The sequence below is a fragment of the Rana temporaria genome, chromosome 1 (genome assembly GCF_905171775.1).
Source record: "Rana temporaria chromosome 1, aRanTem1.1, whole genome shotgun sequence".
Classification (NCBI taxonomy): Eukaryota; Metazoa; Chordata; class Amphibia; order Anura; family Ranidae; genus Rana; species Rana temporaria.
In genome coordinates, this window is record NC_053489.1 from 421,191,321 (window position 1) to 421,214,267 (window position 22,947).

General features: G+C 43.9%; 1 protein-coding gene across 6 annotated transcripts in view; it reads right to left on the reverse strand.

The window, feature by feature from the left end:
- Window positions 1-21,681, reverse strand: part of HNRNPD (heterogeneous nuclear ribonucleoprotein D) — a 28,529-nt gene extending 6,848 nt beyond the window's left edge. For 3 of the 6 annotated variants that reach the window (XR_005743686.1, XR_005743679.1, XM_040325144.1), the window contains exons 1-7: window positions 21,450-21,681; window positions 9,817-9,891; window positions 7,691-7,859; window positions 6,566-6,727; window positions 6,293-6,424; window positions 3,814-3,919; window positions 3,576-3,722 (exon numbers count right to left, since the gene is read on the reverse strand). Coding sequence is in view for 4 of the 6 variants with exons in the window: in XM_040325144.1 (XP_040181078.1) it covers window positions 3,576-3,722; window positions 3,814-3,919; window positions 6,293-6,424; window positions 6,566-6,727; window positions 7,691-7,859; window positions 9,817-9,891; window positions 21,450-21,574 (916 nt within the window). In the remaining 2 variants the exon portion in view is untranslated. The remainder of the gene's footprint in view (window positions 1-3,575; window positions 3,723-3,813; window positions 3,920-6,292; window positions 6,425-6,565; window positions 6,728-7,690; window positions 7,860-9,816; window positions 9,892-21,449) is intronic. The other 3 variants (XM_040325154.1, XM_040325149.1, XM_040325163.1) reach the window with 3 other exon arrangements.
- Window positions 21,682-22,947: the final 1,266 nt, after the last annotated feature.

Genomic DNA, 22,947 nt, shown 5'->3' on the forward strand with positions numbered 1-22,947 from the left:
GATGGCTCTGATGGGGGATGTGGTGATGGCTCTGATGGGGATGTGGTGATGGCTCTGATGGGGAGGTGGTGATGGCTCTGATAGGGATGTGGTGATGGCTCTGATAGGGATGTGGTGATGGCTCTGATGGGGGATGTGGTCATGGCTCTGATGGGGAGGTGGTGATGGCTCTGATGGGGATGTGGTGATGGCTCTGATGGGGGATGTGGTGATGGCTCTGATGGGGAGGTGGTGATGGCTCTGATGGGGATGTGGTGATGGCTCTGATGGGGGATGTAGTGATGGCTCTGATGGGGGATGTGGTGATGGCTCTGATGGGGGATGTGGTGATGGCTCTGATGGGGGATGTGGTGATGGCTCTGATGGGGGATGTGGTGATGGCTCTGATGGGGGATGTGGTGATGGCTCTGATGGGGGATGTGGTGATGGCTCTGATGGGGATGTGGTGATGGCTCTGATGGGGATGTGGTGGGGGCTCTGATGGAGATGTAGATATGGCGGGGGCTCTGGTGGGGATGTAGATGTGGAGGGGGCTCTGATGGGGAACACTGATGTAAGGCCTCATGCACACTTAATATTTGGCCCTGGTGCACGAGGCTCTGGCATTTAGGTGCGGGCAGAGGATACAGGTGCACCATCCAGCCCTGATAATGGCAGCCTTTTTTTAAATTCTGCTCTATTCCATAGCTGAGGAGTAATTTATAAATGGCTTCTTTTTTTTTTTCGGCCCGCGAATATCTGTAAAATATATAATGTGGCCCTCGAAGTAAAAAGTTTGGAGACCCCTGCTCTAGACATACAGAGAATGGAAAATTAAAAAACCCTGCGAGAAGGATTACACCTCATTGATGGGAGGGCTCAGAGGAAATGGTAGTTAAATGTGACAATGTGGATACTAGATTGTCAAAATCAATATTCAGGTATGTTGCAGTTCAGTTCATGTGTGATACGCAGTTGGCACTAAAGAGCCCAATGTTTGTCAAAAGAAGTTACTCACCATCACCAATCTGAACAAGGACGCATGGATATATAAAATATCAGATGACTCCATAATTCACACACTTGCAACCAAGATAACACTGTTGTCACCAACACCACCCTGTCTGGACCATATAATTTCTCCCAACCTCCTACTAATGGATCTTATAAAAAGCAACCTTGTTTCAATACCAAGTTGAAAAAGGTCACTATGTGTAGCACTGTAACATAGTTCAATGAATAACACTAATAGTACTGATAATCACTACGGGTAATGTTCTTTAACCCCATAAGGCTGGCGCCTCCAGGTCCTTTAAGGCATTTATGATCATGTGACCGCCATGAATAGCTGTCAGGTAAGCGCAAAGCTCCAGATCGCAAGTAGCGATTGGGAGCCTTCCGTTAGGCGCCGGTAACTGCACAGGGTTGTTTACATTTTGGTATGCAAATATGCGGCCGCTCGGCACCAAGAGGTCACATACTGTATTTGCATACTGTCAGGATGAAGAGGTTAAATGGCGTCTTGCACATTCAAAAGAAACTCCCAGATAGTCACCCAAGACAACAAATGCTGCACAAAAGTAGAATATTTCAGCAACATAAGAATTAAAGTGTCCAGCTTGGGATGGATAGAGGATAGATCTTTATATATTGAGTCCACTTTATAAAATCCAGTAGTATAGGGATGAGAAAATTATTGAATAATGGACAGAATGGTGTACAAAAAAGGTGTCATTTTGTTTTGGTGGTGGGTTTGAACTATGGAGTGATCCAATAATTAATCTATTCATTAAAGTGGTTGTAAACCCTAAGGCTACCTCCACACTGGGGCGTTGCACCGTGATGCCATTTTCAGCAGTGCTTTACCATAGTTTTTGCGGCACCGCTAGTGGCCGAAAAAGGGTTAAAAGCACCGCTGCAGCAGCCCTTTGCCAGCTCTGCCCATTGATTTCAATGGGCAGGGGCGCTTTAGGAGGAGCAGTGTATACACCGATCCTACAGTGCCTCAAAGATGCGGCTGGCAGGACTTTGAGCATCCTGCCAGCGCACTGCTCCAGTGTGAAAGCCCTTGGGCTTTCACACTGCAGTGAGAAGAGGCTTTTTCAGGAGCTATTTTTAGCGCTATAGTGCCTGAAAAGCACCTCAGTGTGAAAGTAGCCTTATAGACCACTTTTTTGCTACAGGTAAGCCCATAAATACTTACCTGTAGCTACCCAGGATATCTCCTAAACCTGCATGTTTAGGAGATATGCCTGTCCCCTGCACGTGCTGATGTCATGGGCACATGCGCTGCTTCAGCGAGTGTGCCGTTACCAGCGGCTCTCGGGGGCATTAGTGGGAGTGACATTACCGCGCCGGAGCCACAATATCCGGAAGCAACCCCCGGCCGATGCCGTGTACGGGCACCGCAGCGAGGGCTTTGGTCTCAAGTGAGTATTGCATAATCAGCTAGTATGCTCGCCGATTATGCCCATGTCTTGCAGGCGTTCGTTTTTATTCCAAAGTGGATTTACAACCACTTTAACACTTTCCCTACGGAGTCGTTGTAAAATGACGTTGGCGGGAACCCTCCGGGTGGACGTCATATGACGTCCTTGCCTTCCCAGGCTGCTAGGGGGCGCGCGCCCCTGTCGCATTGCTTGGGACCCGGTGTGCGTACCCGGCAGCCGTGATGTGCCTGCCGGGCACCCATGGTTGCCCACAATCACGGCGGGACCATGGAGTGCAAGGGCCTGCCTGATTGCATACAAATTGAAACTCTTAAGGTTTGACCTCATATGGTTTTGATAAATCTGAAGGAAAAATAATCTACAGAAAATAGTGTATCCAGCTTTAGAGTAGGTATAACCGGTCAGTTTTTTTTTGCCATGTGTCCCATTGGGGAGATTTTCCTTCACTTCCTGTCACATAGCCAAAACGTGAAGCAAGAGAAAAGCCCTTAAAGTGATAGAATCCTGGGGCGTCACCAGAACTAGTGTCCCAATTGAAAGATTTCCCTTTTATTCCTGTTCTGGTGTGAACCCAAAATTTGGGATTTTTTTTACCTCCGATAATAACCTGACAAGAGTTCTAGTTCTAAATCGCTCCCAATTCTATCCCATAAAAATAGCTTTGCTTTTATCGTCACTTCAATATTCGTATACTGTCACATGGATGCATTAAGAAATTCTTCAGTTTCCCCAGGTGTAAGTAGAGCCCAGCTCCGACAATCCTCCAAACTCATCTTTACCAAATGACTTCTTTTTTTTTGGTATTCCAATGAGCTTCAGGTCGGGTCATTCTCCACCATGCAGCTCATTCAAGTACAGATTGGAGAGGAGTAGAGCTAAACCTTCTTAACTCTTGTTAGCATTTACATTATTCTAACTGCAAGACTAGACACATTTCTAAAATCTCTAGTTTAAATAGAATAAAAATAAATCACACCACACAACAGCTCATCTTTCATACTTTGTGTGCGTTATGCAAGTGTTTCATTTAACCACAGATTTTAAAGACATCCCATTGACTGGTGTAATGTACAAATGCAATTTTGGAAAAGAATTACCACACACACACACACACACAAAGATGCATCTTAATACACAGATACTCACTACTGTAATCTCCATAGCCATAGTAGTTGTTATATCCAGTGTAGTCATAGTTTCCATAGCCTCCATAGCCCTGGTTGTTGTATCCATAACTACTGTAGCTTGGATTCCAATAACTACTGTATCCCTGGTTCCAGCTCTGGTTTGAAGCTATTGAAACAGTTACCAACATATTTAAAAGATTAGCAGGTGAATCAGAAATGACCCATGTTAACATATAGATTTTATTTAATGCATTAACCTCCTCCTCTTCCTCTGGACCTCGTTGAAGACCCTCCGCCTCTTACTCCCCACTGCTGCTGTTGTTGCTGATACTGTTCCTTTGAAAGTGCTAGTTTAATTTCACACTAAAAAAAAGAAATACAAAAAATATATATTTAGGCTAAACAGAACACTCACAAGCAAAAGTAATCAATCACCTTTATTACAGCACATTTATGTTGTTCTTTATGAACACTACATTTTAGATCCCATTTACTAACCTTTAATACCCTTTTTGTTTTGTTTAATAAAACACACAACAAGCTGAAACCAGTGACTTGTGACAGAAAAATGCACCAACAAAGCAGGGGACCTTTGCCTTTTTGTGCTCCAAAATTGCAGCATTCAGGACTTTTCAAAACACACTGAAGTGGTGTGACGAGTTCCATAGTTTTTAAAAGGGATTGCATTCTTGTTGCATCCTTAGCATGATAAAAACACATCAGCGTAAAAGCAGCCTTCTACTTGCCCTGGGCTTCTAAACATTAGCTAGGAGTAACATCCTTGGTGTTTCTCACTATGCAACCATCCAGACACCACAGAAAACAAAATGATTTAAGGTTCTGGGATCTCTGGACCAACCTAGAAACTGTCATTATGTATCAATACCCGAAATGGATAAGAAAAAGCCAAACTCAAACTCCTCCAGTTCTCTGCACCCCTAAACAGCCCACTGTGTCCCACACTTCTGTCTCTCCCATTAGGCCTCATGCACACTGGACGTTTTTTACAGCTGCCGTTTTTCTGCAGCCAGTAAACTCCCCAACATGTTATCCTATGTGTCCATGCACACATAGGCTTGTATTTTGGCTGGGGCATTTTCTGGCACAGAACTAGTGGGCTTGAGCAGTTTTTCAACCATAAGCTTTTGTGGAAGTATAGTTTTTCGAAAAACCTACTGAAAAACACTACTGCAAAACTCATTCTACAGCTATTGCTACTTGCATTTTTACAACGTCCAGTGTGCACGAGGCCTTAGAAGACCAAGTGTATCTTGTTTGCTTGAGGCCAAGTGACCTCAATAGCAACTTTTTTTTTGCAAAGGGGCCTTATGGTTTAGAAGTTGGGGGGGACCTCAATGGCAGGGAATTTAAATATACTAAAAAAAAAAAAAAAAATTACAATCCAGCTCCAGACTCGCCAACCCTCCACCAAGGGATAATACCCACTATACTTACGGTACCTTTTTCCATGGGTCTTTGGTCCAATCACAGATCCTCTGTTCTCATGTAATGACATGGTACAGCTCTCTGCAGCAATCCTCATTGAGTTGGAGCACCTGGGCTTACAGAAACTAGGTTAAATGAAGCTGGGTGTCATTCAACTCAAAGAGGAGCAGTGCTGGATCGGCCAGTCTGCAAGGGACAGTGCCAGAAATTGTGTAAGTTTAGCAGCCAAGCTGCCATTTTAGGCTGCGTTGGGGTCTGGAAAATTTGAATGTACACCCAAGCTGGACTAGGGCTTTAAAAAAAAAAAAAAAATAAAAGAAAAAAAAAAGGATAAATTCACCTTTAAAAACAAAAAATAAAAAATGTTTGCAGCTAAAAATAAAAAAATAAAGTGCATTTATTATTTTTTGTTTCTGGAGCCTCTAAAGCAGGGGTCTCCAAACTTTTCAAGGTAATGGCCTGTTTACAGTGCATCGGACTTCAGGGGGGCAGATTGTGGCCAGTAAGGGTAGAAAATGCCCATGGTCCAGCATCAGTGAGAATAAACACGGCCTTGGTGGTCAGTAGGAGGGGGAAGTAGTGCCCCTTCACTGGTATTAGTGGAAGAAATATTAGCCCATTATCAGTGGGAGGAATAGTGCCTCATATCATTGGGAGCAAAAGTGCCCCAAAGGGGCAGATAAAAGCCAACAAAGGGCCACATTCGGCCCACGGGCCGCAGTTTGGAGATCCCTGCTCTAAAGCATTGCACCAGCAGATCAATAGTGCCATGCTGTTCTCCTGTAGATCTGGCAGTGTATTTGTGTGTCCGTACGGGCAAGCAGATACAATCAGATAGGAAGAGAGAATGAACTACCACAGCGCCATGACAGTTTAATAAAAAATACAAGCCGACAGTCGCAAAGGCAGAACACTAAATGTGACGCAGCAGGGGCCCCACTTTTTTTTTTCCGGTCCTGAAAATGGGTTCAACAGGTTACGATAGGTGAACTTATCCTTCAAACTGTGGTTGTAGATATAGGTGGAACATCCTGTCCAGAAATCCACTCTCAGTCTTCGCATTTTTAAAACAAATCTGTTGCACCATGCCAACCGCAACAAAGCTCCATCTTTTCCCAGAGAGAGACAAGATGTGAACTGTCAACTTCCTTCCTGCAAGGAGACTTGACAGGGGCAAGAAAACCATGACGACGGGGGTCACAGAAAAACCCAAAACTTAATAACCTGTCAGATGGCAGTACTAAAAATGTCTTTGTTTTACTTTACAGTTTGCCCTCTAGCTCAACATACTTTACTTAAGCCAATATTATGGTATTTCTTTTCCATGATTTTTTTCACTGGCTCTTCTTCCGTAAATGTGATGAAACAGAACCCTCGCCTTTTGTTAGTCTTGTTGTCCATGGGCAGCTCAATTGCTTCAACCTGAAGGATTTTGGATTGCAAGGTGGAAAAAAGAAAGACAATTAAAAGGGTACACCCATGTGTCAATGCCAGCTTAGCTCATCATACTCTTGCCTCTTATCAACTTGTAAAGCAGACAGTCTTTAAATGAGTAAAATATACCTCCCCAAATGTCCCAAAGTATTCCCTTATTTTGTCTTCTGGTGTGTCTGGTGATAAACCTCCAACAAATATCTTCTTCACTGGTTCCTTTGTCTTCATTGCCTTTGCCCTTTTTGGATCGATGACTTTGCCATTCAGTTTGTGATCTTTGTGTTCCATCACCTGCAGCAATAAGAAGCATACTAAAATGTCACATTCAAATGCAATGAGGAGCAACAGCTACTACTCTTGAAAATTGCCAAAAAAAAAAAAAAATGCAACACCCAAGCACACCGGCTCCCACAATACACACACACACACACACACACACACACACCACAAAATGTCCTTTACTCATTTGTCTTGCTTCCTTTCAGGGTTTTTTTTTCTACTCTTGAACCACAAATATGGGGATACATGGGACATTGAACAGTGTCATAGTTTGGAGAAAGAAATAGGGTAAAAGCGCAGAGGAATCTTTTTGTGGCTCTCTAAATTAAAAGATTTATAAAAACGCAAATGTAGTGGTTTTATACTTGTCACAGAGGTGCTGCGTGTACACCACATGAGCAAACTCATTTTTTGAAAGTGGTGTTGCCGATTCAGATTTGTGACAAGTGACCACTTTGATAAAATGTCCCCCCGATAAATATTAATGCAGGCTCACTATGGGTTAAGTCCAACTAGGTTCACGCCATCTCGTGGATTGCTCTCTTCCATTTACAACTCTGGCACTGCAGCCATCACTAAACCCCTGTTGCATCACAGGAGCGATACAGTTTTCTTATAAAGCAGCAGCTCTGCCCACATCTCCCCTCCCTTCAATTCACAGAATGCTTTGTATTTTGTTAATGGGTTCACATAATACAAAGCGCTCTGTGATTGGGCTAAAAAGGAGTGTACAGGAGGGCAGCGTGGCTAGCTGTAAATTACATAGATAAGTCCACAAGGTGTTATACACCTCATTGGACTTTACCAAACACATTTTAAAATGTTGCTGAATTCCTGGAGTTCAGCTTTAAAATGAATGGCAACTGTAGAGGACCAAAAATAAAAAAAATTCTAGTCAAACATTCAAAAACGGGTTAATGTCACCATAATATACGTCCAACTTGGAACTCACAAATACTAAAATTAGTACTTTACCTTGTCTACACCTTCTGACTCTTTAAATAATACAAAGCCAAAGCCTCTGGAGCGTCCGGTGATTGGATCTAATTTCAAAGTGCAGTCTACAACTTCTCCAAATTTTGAAAAGTAATCCTTTAAATCTTTCTTTGTAGTGTCCCAGCTAAGACCGCCAATAAACATCTTCCTGTAACAAATAAAAAAAAACACAAACAAAAAATATACATTTGATACATTTCGATTCTAGGTACTAGGATTTGCCACAGACTATATACAGTATTTTACGTAGGATATTAAAAATAAAAATCTGTAGCGTGTTTTTCATTTTGTTTTTTTACACTGCTGTGAGGAGGAGATGTAACATTATTCCAGATCTAGACAGTGCTTTGGCAGCACTGTGCATTGATTTCAATGGCAGGAGCAGTATACACAGCTCCGTCCCAAAGATGCTGCTTGCAGGACTTTTGCTCCCGTCTTGAAAGCGCACCACCCCAGCGTAAATGCACTCGGGCTTTACACATGGGAGGCTTGAGAGGCACTTTTCAGGTGGTAAAACGCCTGAGAAGCGCCTTCAGTGTGAAAGAGGTCGTAAGGAAATAATCTTTCCTTGGGTTGCAAGGTACTTGCAACACAAAGTTAGTTTTTAGGTTAAAAAAAAATAAAATAAAAAAAAAATAGAAACCACCCTGTCACAGTATATGTACTGCAGCGGGTCGGCAAGTGGATAAGGTATGCCAATTTATTGAACAAATTGTCTTTTAGATTTACCAAAAATAAATAAAAAAAGTAAATCATCAGGAAGTCAGAGTACTATCCTTGGTGGACTAATTAGCACAACTGCCAGGTTTCAAACATATCAAGCAAGTAAAAAAGCTACACTGTAAGGCCAAGTAATAAATTCCCAACAAACCAGTGACACATCTCAAGTAACAGCTATAGAAGATACCAGTTAAAAGGAACAAGGAAAGGAACGTCCCTCAGAATGAGGGGGGGGATCGTGCCCGTGCAGCGGTGCGATCCTGATGCGCTCGTGTCACCCAGATCGGCAGGAGGGCTCTGATAGGCCCTCCTAATCACATGGCGGCTGTGTCCCATCACAGCCGTCATGTGATGTAAATAGAGAGCCAGTTGCTAGGCGATCGACTCTTCCTCACACAGAAGTTGTCAGTGATGAGAGCGGATCGCTGCAGCCGGCCAGTGATCAGTGAGTAGGAGTTTTTTTTTTTTTACAGCTTTTTACACATTGATCACTGGCCCAATGTCTCCACACACACGTCACACAGTAGTGTCCCCACACAGTAAAAACACCTGTCCCCCACATATGTCCCAGTAAAATCATATGTCCCAATGATTATCTGCATACATATGTCCGTGATCACACAAACCAATTACTATACACTCAACAGGATTTTTTTTTACCAAAAACATGTAGCAGAATACATTTTGGCTTTAATTTATTGCTAAAGTCGATTTTATTGGATTTCTTTTAAAAGTAGAAAAAAAATAAAAAAATTCTTCTAAATTTTTACTCTTTCGCAGAAAAAAATAAAAAATGGAGTCGTGAATAAATAAAAGAAAGCTCTATTAGTGTGAACAAAATGATAAAAAAAAAAAATTGGGAACAGTGTTGCATTACCGCACAAAATTGTCATTGAAAGTGCAAGAGCGCTGAAAGCTGAAAATTGGCGTGGGAAGGAAGGGGGTAAAAGTGTCCAGTATTGAAGTGGATAAAAATAAAAATTTGATACAAATCCAAAAAAATTAAAAATCTGAATAAAATGTTTGAGAAAAAAAAATTCTATTTAAGATGCGTTAATTTCATTTATTCAGCATGAAATGGATCTTAGTTATGTAGCATGAGGCTGTATATTTTGCAATAGTTAAAATTTTGGTAAGCATTCAATGAAGCCAAGCGCTGCAAGCCGAGAGAACATGCACTGCATTGACGCATTTACATAATTTCACAGCAACCATGAGATAAAAAGTTCAGGAATATTCCTTTATCCCATTGTTATTAAATCTATGTACACTACAAACTGTATGATTGAAAGATTCTAACTACCAGCAAGAATACGTTTACATTTAAAGAGCACCTGCCATTTCAGATCCATCATGGCCATGCCTGTTATCAGGCATCCACTCACCTGTCGTCGTCACGTCCCTCACCTTGTTGTGTCACTGCCGCATCATCAGTCAACGGCGGGTCAGATGAGGAGCCACTGCGGGACAGAGATGATAGTTGCTCTTTAAAAATTATGATTTCAATCAAATCCACCCAGGAACCACCGCACAAGATCCAAACCAGAGTCACAGCTAAAACCCTGAAATCAGCAGGGAGCATGAGCTTTGCCGTTTGAAGAGCTCCAACTTTTAAAATTGGCAGATAGTGTGTTGGACCAGTGCAGAGAGACCACTGCTTCCCCACAGGGAGCAAGGGTTCTTTTCCACCAAGTCTGTGGCCCTTTTAAAAAAATAAACAAATAATAATAAAAACAATAAAAGAAAAATAATTAAAAACAATTTGTTTGATACATCTGGAATACATTTTGAGGATTTAAACTGAAAGTTTAAATAAGCTTTGGCTCGGTTCACACTGCCACAACTTGGGATCCGACTTGTGAGACCCCAAGTCACATGACATGTGAAATCCCATGTTAGTCAAAGAGAGACGTCTTATTTAGTACTACTGAAGACGCTCTGTGCTTTAGAAAGGGTTCCTGTACTACTTCAAGGCAACTTCTAACCGATTTGTGCCCATAGACTTTAATGGAAGTCGGATCCTCATCTATATTAATGTGATTCGGATGTGACATTACAGAAGTTTACCCAGGCATTCCCTGCAGTGTAGCCCCTCCTTTGCATCAAAGTAGTACCAAAGTCGCAAGGAAGACGCATGGCAAAGTTGTAACTTTCAGGTCGCAGTCGTGGGAACCGAGCCTTAAACATACCACGTAAGCAACAATGCCTGGAATTCCTAGATTGTCAGAGACCCGATTTAGAATTGTGTCATGCCTCTGCATGACCATAGTCGATTCCAGTGACAGATTTGTGTAGGTATTAGAAAGAAGTACATTAATGTATTGCAGGCTGGTGTGCCCGTACCACAGACATTCCGTCCACATTGCATGTTCAGCCCACAGTGACACCGGTTATATATACAAATACATATATATTTTTTTTTTTATCTCTCTCTCTCTATATATACACACACACACACACACACACACACACACACACACACACACACTTTGGACAACCCTAGCTTAGATCACTACAAAACATGTTCCTGGGTAGTGTGCATCAAGCCTACAGTACCATTGCCATAGATATTGAAATACTTACTGATAATTTTCCAGGACAAGTTTTCATTTCAGTAACATATCTGACTTTCATTATCTTATTGGATTTAAATATCTTTAATAAACTTTCCAGGTTGTTTTACAACATACAAAATAATTGCAGATATCAGTACACATGTCATACAGTGAGGTTTCCAAGTTCAAGCACCTGAAAGAGAAATAAGCCATGCATTTTCAGTTATGGTTTCCCTATAGTGGCTCTAGGTTTTGGAATGATGCAATAGCTTGCAGATCAGGATATATCCACTTTGTATTGAAAGGCATTTAAGCCAACAAGTACAGTTACTTTGTGGTGCCTGCAAATTATAGTGGTACACATTTAAAAACGAAAATCGTTCTTGCGGGGGTTTTTTTTGGAGTTTGACCCTTCGGGAATTTTCATACGAAAATTTGTAATCGGTTGACGAAAATCGTAAGGAAATTCTTTGGACCAAAAAAATAAAAATAAAAACGTTTGCCCGATTCTCTTCGTGTATACGAGCTTTTAGAATTTATGACTAAATTATGGAAAAGCATCTTGAGGCTTCTTTCTCTTAAAGCCCAATTTCAGGCATTTTTACAATTAGTTAGCTCCACTAACCATGCCTAGTATGTGCACTGTACACATCTGACCATATATTGTACTGTAAAGTGTCTATAGGGGACAGATGTGTTCTACCTCTACCCCCTCACTCTCCTGTACCAACAATAACATTCGTGCTATGCTTTGTGAATGGCACAAGCAAGAGAGAAATGCAGATACCACACTGGTACCAGTGTAGTGCTAAAGCAGCAGTGATCTGCCGGCTAGCACAAACTGTCAGGGGAGCCAAGAGAGCTCTTAAAGTAATACAAATCTCAGTGGTTATGTGAAAATTAAAAAGGGGTTGTAAATCCAAATTTTTTTTCATCTTAATGCACCCCCCCCCCCAGCACCAGTTTTACTTACCTGAGGCACAAATCTCTGTGGGTGCGATCCCGCCGATCTTCATTGGATGATTGATAGCAGAGCAGCCATTGGCTCCCGCTACAGTCAATCAAATCAATGACGCAGTGGGGGGCGGGGCCGAGTGATACACTTGGCACCTATGGCTGCCACTGTATCACACTGGAGCACGCCCGCAAGCCAACACCCTTGGGAGAGCGCTTCCCAGAAGGGGGTTAGCTGATGCGGGAAGGAGCAGAGACAGCCTCTGAGGGACCCCAGACGAGGATCAGGGGCCACTCTGCAAAACTAACTGCACAGTGGAGGCAAGTATGTATGTTTGTTATTTTTTTTTTAAACTTTACAACCCCTTCAAAGGCTGGGTTCACACTATTGCAAATTGGATGCATGTTTTCTTGCATCCAATTCGCATAGCAGGAGATTGTGACCGGCTCTATGGCAGTGTGTCTCAACTCCAGTCCTCAAGGCACCCCAACAGGTAAGTTTTTCAGGATTTCCATTACTTTGCACAGTTGATTTGATCAGCTTCACTGCCTCTGTAATTACCACAGGCGTTTGAGTTAAGCAATACTGCTCTATAGAGCCGGTTCACACATCTCCACAGCGGCTCCGATGCAAATTGCACAGGAGCCCTGTGTGTCTTTTGGTCCCAATTCAGCCAAAAAAATAAAAAACAGACCTGAAATGGCTTATGGGGACGGAGGGAGCCAGAGTGTGATGTAGTGTAAACCCAGCATAAAGTCCACCCTAAAACGAAAACTCCCTGCATCTACAGACATCCAGGATCCAAGACAAAAAACTTACCTAGCCTTGCAAGGAAGAAAATTAGTATACATACCTTTTTTGAAAAGGTACGTATAGTTATTTCTTCTTTACATGGCTAGACAGGTTAAAGCTAGATCGCGGATCTCTGTAGATAAAGGAATTTTAGTTTTAGGGGGGGGGGGGGGGGGGCTTCTACTTTAAAAATAAAAATAAAGCCCAACCCCAGGTAATGCCATTTTTAAAGCAAACCTTTCCTTAGACAAATGGAGGCTATCATTGCCAATACCCTTCTGAACATGCAAGCTGCCTGTCTTGTTCTATACAATTTGAGTCACTGACCTGGAACAAGCATGCATATCTGGAAAGTCACATCCATATTTGCACGCTAGCTCCAATCACAGAACACTATTAGAGATGCACATTTTGGTGACCAAAAATTGTGTTTTTGCCATTTTACAGATAAGGAAAAAAGGTGCCGACAGTGTTGCCAAAAACGCACGCGAATTTACTATGCTTATGGTGTGTTCCTAGATCATGTGACTCAAAAAACGCATCAAAAATGTTATACGTGTGCGTTATAGATGCATTTCAACGGGGAGGTGAAGTTTTTTTTTTTTTTTTTTACTGACCAAAAATGCTGCAAGACCAGTGAGAAGATGAACATAGAATTTAAAGGGATGCAATTTTCTTGAGCTAAAAAAGGTGCTCAAGAATGGCCGACAAACTCGTGTGTGTGTGTGTGTTATATGTATATACGATGCGAGTACACCTCACATATTTGTAAATATTTTATCTTTTCATGTGGCAACACAGAAGAAATTACACTTTGCTACAATGTAAAGTAGTGATTGTACAGCTTGTATAACAGTGTAAATTTGATGTCCCCTCAAAATATCTCAACACACAGCCATTAATGTCTAAACTGCTGGCAACAAAAATGAGTACACCCCTAAGTGACAATGTCCAAATTGGGCCCAATTGGCCATTTTCCCTCCCCGATGTCATGTGACTCAGTGTTACAAGGTCTCAGGTGTGAAAGTTGGTGTTATGGCTCCCACTCTCCCATACTGGTCACTGGAAGTTCAACCTTGCACCTCGTGGCAAAGAACTCTCTGGGGATTGGCAAAAAAAAAAAAAAGAATTGTTGCTCTACATAAAGATGGCCTAGGCTATAGGAAGATTGCCAAGACTCGGAAACTGAGCTGCAGCACGGTGGCCAAGACCATACAGCGGTTTAACAGGACAGGTTTCACTCAGAACAGCCTCGCCATAGTCAACCAAAGAAGTTGAGTGCTTAGCGTCATATCCAGAGGTTATCTATGGGAAATAGATGTACGAGTTCTGCCAGCATTGCTGCAGAGGTTGAAGGGGTGGGGGGGGGGTAAGCCTGTCAGTGCTCAGACAATCCGTTGCACACTGCATCAAATTGGTCTGCATGGCACAAGAAAGACGGCAAACAGTTTGCTGAAGACAAGCAGACTAAGGACATGGATTACTGGAACCATGACCTGTGATCTGATGAGACCAAGATAAACTTATTTGGTTCAGATGGTGTCAAGCGTGTGTGACGGCAACCGGGTGAGGAGTACAAAGACAAGTGTGTCTTGCCTACAGCCAAGCATGGTGGTGGGAGTGTCATGGTCTGGGGCTGCAGTTCATTGAGGGAACTATGAATGCAAATATGCACTTTGACATACTGAAGAACATGATCCCCTCCCTTTAGAGACTGGGCCACAGGGCAGTATTCCAACATAACCCCAAAGACAACCACTGCCTTGCTAAAGAAGCTGAGGGTAAAGGTGATGGACTGGACAAGCATGTCTCCAGACCTAAACCCAATTGAGCATCTGTGGAGCATCCTCAAATGGAAGGTGGAGGAGCGCAAGGTCTCCAACATCCACCAGCTCTGTGATGTCATCATGGAGGAGTGGAAGAGGACTCCAGTGGCAACCTGTGAAGCTCTGAACTCCATGCACAAGAGGGTTAAGGCAGTGCTGGAAAATAATGGTGGCCACACAAAATATTAACACTTTGGGCCCAATTTAGACATTTTCACTTAGTGGTGTACTCACTTTTGTTGCCCACGGTTTAGACATTAATGGCTGTGTGTTGAGTTATTTTGAAGGGACAGCAAATTTACACGGTTATACAAGCTGTACACTCACTACTTTACCTTGTAGCAAAGTTGAATTTCTTCAGTGTTACATGAAAAGATATAATAAAATATTTACAAAAATGTGAGGGGTGTACTCGATAGAGAATTCTTTTTTTTTTTTTAATGTAATGTTTTCCTTGATTTTTCGGTTCCAAATTTTTCATTAAATGCATGGCTACAAAGTATTGGAGAAGCCATTCTCCCTTTCATCATAGCGAAACGCTTACAATAATATTCAGGTCTTGGGGAACCCCTGCTAAAAAATTATTAAACAAGTAAAAAAGGCGCAAAGCACAGATACCTCAAGTAGTGGTACCCAATAGTCCAAGGGCAAAAGGTAAGAAGGTGTGTATATACATGCACACATAGAACTATATGGCAGGGTATCAGTCAGGGCAGCCACCAAGAAAACCAAAAGCCGGTATACTAGGAAAAAAAACAAGAGGGGAGCCTCTGAGTATGTATCATAAGAATAATTTAATAAACAACAACATCCACTCACATGGAGAACAGGTAAGTTGCATTCAAATCCGGTTGCTGGGCTGAAGAGATGAAAGTGGTACTGCAAGTCCTGTAAAGCTGGCACCACATCAGATCCGTGCAGGATGGCTGAGCACAGCGTGGTTTTCTTCTGTGATCCAGGTTTTGGCATTTGGCTTTGGTGTGCACTCTGTAGATTGAAAAGTAAACACGGCCGTGTATTCAGAGTGAGACTAAAGGAGCATCACAGCACGGCGCCCGGCAATGACATCACACACATGCGACATGTTTCGAAGCTAGCAAGCCATTGATGGAAAAAAGGCTGCACCTCTTTTTCAAGCATCTGAATCATATGCTTGAAAAAGAGGTGCAGCCCCCCCCCCCCCCCCATCAATGGCTTGCTAGCTTCGAAACATGTCGCATGTGTGTGATGTCATTGCCGGGCGCCGTGCTGTGATGCTCCTTTAGTCTCACTCTGAATACACGGCCGTGTTTACTTTTCAATCTACAGAGACAGAGTGCACACCAAAGCCACAGCGTGGCTTGCCATAACCACTGACTCTTGTCACTCTCTCCACTACACCTTTTACCTGGAACCCATTTTCTTATCAGATGGATTTTTCCTGATAGACTAAGATATGCCAAAACCTGGATCACTGAAGAAAACCACGCTGTGCTCAGCCATCCCACTCCATCCTGCACGGATCTGATGTGGTGCCAGCTTTACAGGACTTGCTGTGACTTGCAGTCCCACTTTCATCTCTTCAGCCCAGCAACCGGATTTGAATGCAACTTACCTGTTCTCCATGTGAGTGGATGTTGTCGTTTATTAAATTATTCTTATGATACATACTCAGAGGCGCCGCTCTTCTTGTTTTTAAAAAATGATTATACACACAAACTGTGGTACAGAAGCCACACCACAGTGGTTAATGATTACACTGGTGGTCGGTGGGAAAAAAATGCCCAGCTAGCATGATTATTGGTACACAGTAGTTAATTAACAAAAGAGGGGCTCCAATGGCCCCATGTAATTGACTTCCTTGTCACTGCCAAGTGGCATTGGTGCCAGAACTATGAAGGCACTATCAAGTGGCAGTTTAATTTGCTACTGCTAAAGGAAACACCAGAAATCTTTGGAGGTGCCCTGGCTACGAAAGGCTGTATTAGAGCAAAATAGTAAACCAAAAGCCTGGAAACTAACATTTGCAAAATACATAGTAGCAATTGCAGCCTTCATGTCGCCCTGAAGAAAGTTTTTTTTTTTTTAAAGCTGTACAAGAGATTTGACATTTGCATTATAAAAAAAAAAAAAAAAAAGTTATCACAAAAAAAAACATGAGAGATGTGTGGCTGATGCTGTTGCTTTCACTTTCAGTTCTCGGTGTAGTACACAGATCATAATAGGGCACTCGCTGTGCAGCGCTTTCATTCAGAAAAGGTCTTCTTTTGTTTACAGAATGCAAGGTGAGATTTTGGTGTTCATCTGCAAAATCAGCTACACGTCACCCATTTCATTAGTGGTACTTTTTTTCAAAGTGAAAAAGTCCAAAAACCAGAGTTAAACTATTTGCAGGCCACTAAAAGATGACCTCCACAAATCGATTGACTTTTGTACACCCAGCCTGTCCGTTTTTTCTGAATGATCAATGCCGCCGGCTATAGCTGGCAACACTGATCATTGCATCCCGACAACGGGGAAGGCTCCCCGCTGTCAGAATACAATAACTCAGTGGGAGAGATTCCCCTTCACATCAAGTGTCTAGATAGGGGGGAGTTGGGCTTTAACTGGTTTAGCTTTTCGGACATGCTACATACAGTTTTATCCAAAAAATTAACTGTTTAAGTGTTTGTAAACATTAAGAGCCGGTTCACTCTGGAGCGACTCAGCCGCCTGACAAGTCGCGCTCCACTCTGTTCAATAGAACCGTTCTAAAAAGGAGCGACGCAAGTCGCTCCGACTTAGAAAAAGGTTCTTGTACGACTTTGGGGGCGACTTGCATTGACTTTTATACAGAAGTAAATTTGCAAGTCGCCTCTGAAGTCGTCTTCAGGTCGCCTTGCCGAGTCGCCCCAAAGTCGTGCCGCCCCTGTGTGAATGGGCTCTTACAGACCACTTTTTACTACAGACAAGCCTATAAGGCTTACATGTAGCTACCGCGGATATCTCCTAAACCTACACGGTTTAGGAGATATCCCCTGTATCAGCACGTGCCGACGTCATCGGCACATGCTAAAGCAATGGCACGTTCATGCCGTTGCTTCAGCTAGTGTGCCCTTACCGGCGGCTCCCACGCGGGAGAAACATCATCGCGGCTCTGGCAAATCACTGCGCCAGAGCCCGCGATGTTCAAAAGCAACTCCGGGAGCGATGTCGCCGGCGCGTGGTACGGGGACTTAGATCTAAGGTGAGCATTTCATAATGAGCCAGTATGCTATGCATACTAGCCGATTATGCCTTTGTTTCGCAGTTTTTTTTTCATTGTGGACTTACTACCACTTTAAGCCCATGGTGATCAGTTTGTGCGGGTTTTGTATAGCTGGCTCACAACTTCAAAGTGAAAGTGATATGGCAACTCCATAGATTACGATAATTTTCACCAAGGGGGCGATGCGGTGCCCCACCTCCTTCCCCCGTGGTTCCTGGCCTCTCCCGCCAGGGCACACAACAGCCAGCTTCAGGTTAGAGAGCGAGGAATATATATGTCTCGCTCTCACATGGAACAAAGAAACTGGAAGAGAGGATGGTTTAGTCAATTCCGATTTCATATCCACCACCATTCCACTGGCTATACCAGCCGGGAAAACACCTAACTGAGCAGATCTGTGTTCGGTTATATGGAGGGGGGGGGGGGGGCAACTTTTATAGCCCTGTTGGGGGGCTTTAAAATATCAGGGGTCTTAAAAGACCCCTGACATCTCCCCTTTAAGACAGGGAAGGGGACTAGAGACACAGATTCCCCAGTCCCTTTCTCAGCAGTCTTAGCTACGCTGAAAATTAATGAAGATTCATAAACTGAAACATTGTAAAAACACAGGTTACGATGTTTCAAAAAAAATAAACACAACACAAAAATGCCAGTATGCCTGAAAACTGAGCGTCCATGTGTGAGAGGCCTTGCCTGCATGCTTATACCAACATTATTAGCAGGAACAAGATCATAAAATGTGTATTTGTCCCAGAAAAGGGTAATACGTGCACAGCTTAGGAGTATATATTTACTCAAAACTCTACTGTACACAGATGCTGTCAAACATCCAGTGTAAAGTGAGGGTGTTACACCACACCTAGATGACACAGCAATGACTGCCTAGAAGTGGATATACGCTGCGCTTACATAAACTTACACAAATCTATGAATATGGCTTTTGTGCATTCAGGGATTTAGGCCTTCTAACAAACTGAGGATCTTGGTGGCAGCGGCTGGCAGAAATATCCCAAGTAAGAAAACGCAAGTTATGTTCCGTAAAGACCTCGCATATATGTGAGCAAAATTCTACATCCTCTTCTAGCTGCCAATGTGTGTTTCAGTGTATGCATATAGATTTGTAAATTACTGCACGTAAAGTTTTTTTTACCACTTCCCTACCGCTGGACGTCCTGGAAATTAGGGTGGGATATCTGAATGATGCCTGCAGCTACAGGCATCATTCTTTGCAGCCGGCGATTCTGTGCACCATAAGAATGAACATAGCGGCAGTTCCACCGCTTGATCGTTCTTATAGGCGACAGGACGGGAGGTCCCTCCCGTGCCATCGGGACCCTGTATAACGAATCGGCCAGCCCCGGATGACAATGTTAGAGATTTCCGGTGATCAGATGGTCACCAGTCATCTCTATGATCGTCGGAGGCCCTGGCATGACGTCACGCCCTGGTACAAGGCAAAAGTAAACAAAGCCGCGATCGCGGCTGTCAGCATGAGATCTGTGAATTTGTAGAGAGATTTTTAAGTACCGAAGTTTGGCGCCATTCCAATTTTAAAGCGTGACATGAAAGGTATCTATTTACTTGGTGTAACATCTTTCACATTATAAATGAAAAATTACCGTTTTGTTATTTCTTAATTCACGAACCCCCCCCCCCCCAAAAAAAGGTGTTTAAAAATGATTGCGCAAATACTGTGCAAGATTAAAAAAATAAAATAAAAAATAAATTATGATTTTTACATGAAGGGGAGAAGTGCCAGAATAGGCCCGATAGGGAAGTGGTTAATTTAATTTTTTAACACTTTGCTGTGTTATGGATCTTTACACACCTGTGTACATTGTCCCATTGATCTCCCATTGATCAATGGGATTCAACTACCAGGTCCTGGCCTACACCGCCGAGCTGCGGCCTTCCTTTTCCTGTGCCTCCACTGCAGCCTCTCCTCCTCCGTGACCACGCTGCGGCCTTTCTTCTCCTGTGCCTACACTGCGGCCTCCCCTCCTTCATGCCCACACCGCAGGCCTCCCCTCTCCTATGCCTACGCTGCCAAGCACCAGCCACCTTTTTTCTCCTGTGCCTACACTGTCAAGCCGCGGCCTCCTCTCTTCTGTGCACACGCTGCCAGGCAGTGGCCCTTTTTTCTCCTGTGCCTATACTGCTGAGCTGTGGCCTCCCCTCCTCCATGCCGCAGGCCTCCCCTCTCCCGTGCCCATGCTGCCAAGCAGACACCTTTCTTCTCCTGTGCCTACACTGTCGAGCCGCGGCCTCCTCTCTTCCGTGCCCACGCCGCAGGCTTCTCCTCTACCGTGCCCAAGCTGCCGAGCAGCGCCCTTTCTTCTCCTGGGCATTCAGCCAGCTGAAGAGCTCTTAACCTGCCACAGTGCCTCCCAGCTTCCTTGGTTGCCCCCAACCTCCCATAATGTCCCCTCAAATCACACAAGCGGTTAAGAAGGGCCATAACACCCATGGTTGAGCCACGCTTTTGCCACTCCCCCATCCGCTTCAGCGGCCAGCAGTGTACACATGCCGCAGATGCAATGCTTTGCAGCAGAAACAATGCCCCCCCTGTTGCTCCTGGCAACCGTAATGGCCACCAAATGTGACCTATGCCTGCTCTGCAAGTGCCTCCCAACTGCATGCAGTTATGATATATCAATGGTGTGCTAGTGCAGGGTGTAAGGGGTTAAAACAGGCAGTGAGGAGGTGATAAACCACGCCTTTCAAATTCTCTCCAAACAAAGATCGCACAGAGAGTAAAGCTTGTGTGCACAAGTCCTAAGAGCCCTCATACACTACAGTGTCCCCCCTCCCCCCTCCATAGTGTCCCTAACACAACATCCCACAGCTGCTGCCCCCTCCCCCCCCCATTCAAGGAACCTCATCCCCCTACAAGGCTGCCAAGTCTCCTAACCCCCTCCAAACCCCCCCACAGCAACACACATCCAGATCAATAATATGTATTTTCTATCATTTCATTGAGCGAGTCCATTTTTTTATTTATATTTTTTAAGGGGGCGTGTGGGAAAATACAATAATACATCTGTAATCACATTCTTACAAAAAAAAAAAAAAGTAAATAATAAAAATATATTATATATATATATATATATATATCTCTCAATGTCTCAAACTGCTTTTTTTTTTGCCCTGTGTGTAAGAGACCTTATGCCTGGGTGTGACTTTACACAAGCATGGTGCATACCTGTGTACGGCCATTATTACTAAGGGCAGCTGAATGCTATAGGCACAGAAATATGCCTGCAATTCACTCCCCGGAGATATCCCAGCGTCCATGTGGCCTAACGTTTCCCCCACCCCCATAAAGCACAAGTATAGGAAGGTGTCCTTTATACCAGTACACTGCAGTCTGTACCTTTGTGTGGATAGATAGAAGATATGTCCCTATTGTCCCCGCACAGACATGGAGCTAGCATAGTAGGCAGGCTTGTATATGTAGGTAGAATGAGGAGCCCTCATCTAGTCCAACCTAACCCCTTGCTAGTCCCAGGCTGTCCACGTGATCAGGGCTCCGGGCCCCTGCTAGAAGAAGCAATGGTGCCGAGCCAGCAGGCGGCTACATAAGACTGCAGGGTCCTGCACCAATCCTACTACACCCACCGACCGACACTAAAACAAAGCGCCCCGATAATTAATGAATGCTTACCCCTCGTCATCCTCGGCCTTGCTGGCGTTAATCTTGCCGCCTTCGCCAGGTGCGCCGCCCTCGGCCTCGCTGGCAGAGGCCTCCTCCACCATGGTTTCGTCTTTCGTATCCTCTTCGGCCAACATGGCTAGCTAAAAAAAAAACAATGGCGAGCAATGAGCAGCTGCAGAGGGAAAGAGGGATAATGGCGTCTCCCCCACTGTGCCACTCCTCCTATACAGCCTGGCACCGCCTCTTCGCTCCCACAAATGGCGGCGCCATGGAGAACGCCCGAAATGGCCGCGAGGGAGAATATATTAATCCTACGGCCATTGTGGAGCCAATACAAAGCGCCTATAGGCTCGGGCGAGGCTAAAACCAGGAACAATACACGTACATGGCTCCTGAGGCGCCATTATAGTCCCCGACCCAGAGCACAGCATTTACATAACAGTCCAAAATAAAGAGCAGAGACAGGATTTCTGTGTGGAATACTGGCACTTTTTTTGGGGGGGTGTTCACAGGGTGTTCACAATTTAAGAAACACATAATAGACCCCATTCCAACCTGAGGGATTTGAGGCGCATAGCCCAAATAATCGCCTCAACATCAAGATTCTCATATCCAGTGGTGCCCGTTCTCTACCCGAGCATCGTGTTGCTTGAACCTGATCACTCGAAGCCCAAAGGGCTCATTCACATGCACAACATAGTCTATAGACCCCATTTATACCTGAGGGATTTGAAGCGTATCCCCAAAATAATCGCCTCGACATCAAGATTCACATTATATCCAGTGGTGCCCGTTCTCTACCTGAGCATCGTGTTGCTTGAACCTTATCACCCGAAGCCCAAAGGGCTCATTCACATGCACAACATAGTCTATAGACCCCATTTCCACCTGAGGGATTTGAAGCGCATCCCCCAAATAATCGCCTCAACATCAAGATTATCATTATTTTTAGTGGTGCCCGTTCTCTACCTGAGCGTAGTGTTGATTGAACCTTATCATTCGAAGCCCAAAGGGCTTATTCACATGCACATAGTAGTCTATAGACCCCATTTCCACCTGAGGGATTTGAAGCGAATCGCCCAAATAATCGCCTCAACATCAAGATTCCTATTATTTTTAGTTGTCACTCAAAGCCCAAAGGGCTCATTCACATGCACAGTAGGGACTGTCGCCCCCATGAAAAACAACCCAAGCATGGTATTTGATAGATGGCGACATATCGCCTCCTTACTGTCTGATTTAACCCTACGATCGCGTTGTAGCCCCGTAGATCTGCATGTTTCACATTTAATGGTACGACACTCTGAAAGGGACATGCCGTTTATGTTTTGCCACGTATGTTAGTTTTCAGGTAGGCGATAAAACCGCAGCTCAACTGCCTGTTTTTATTGCTGTCCCCCCCCCCGGCCAAACGTGTGAACAAGTACACACGCTTCTTTGGTGCTAAGTTGTGCATTGTTTGGCCCCCAGGCTGCTTTCACACTGAGGAGTTTTTCAAGTGCTTTAG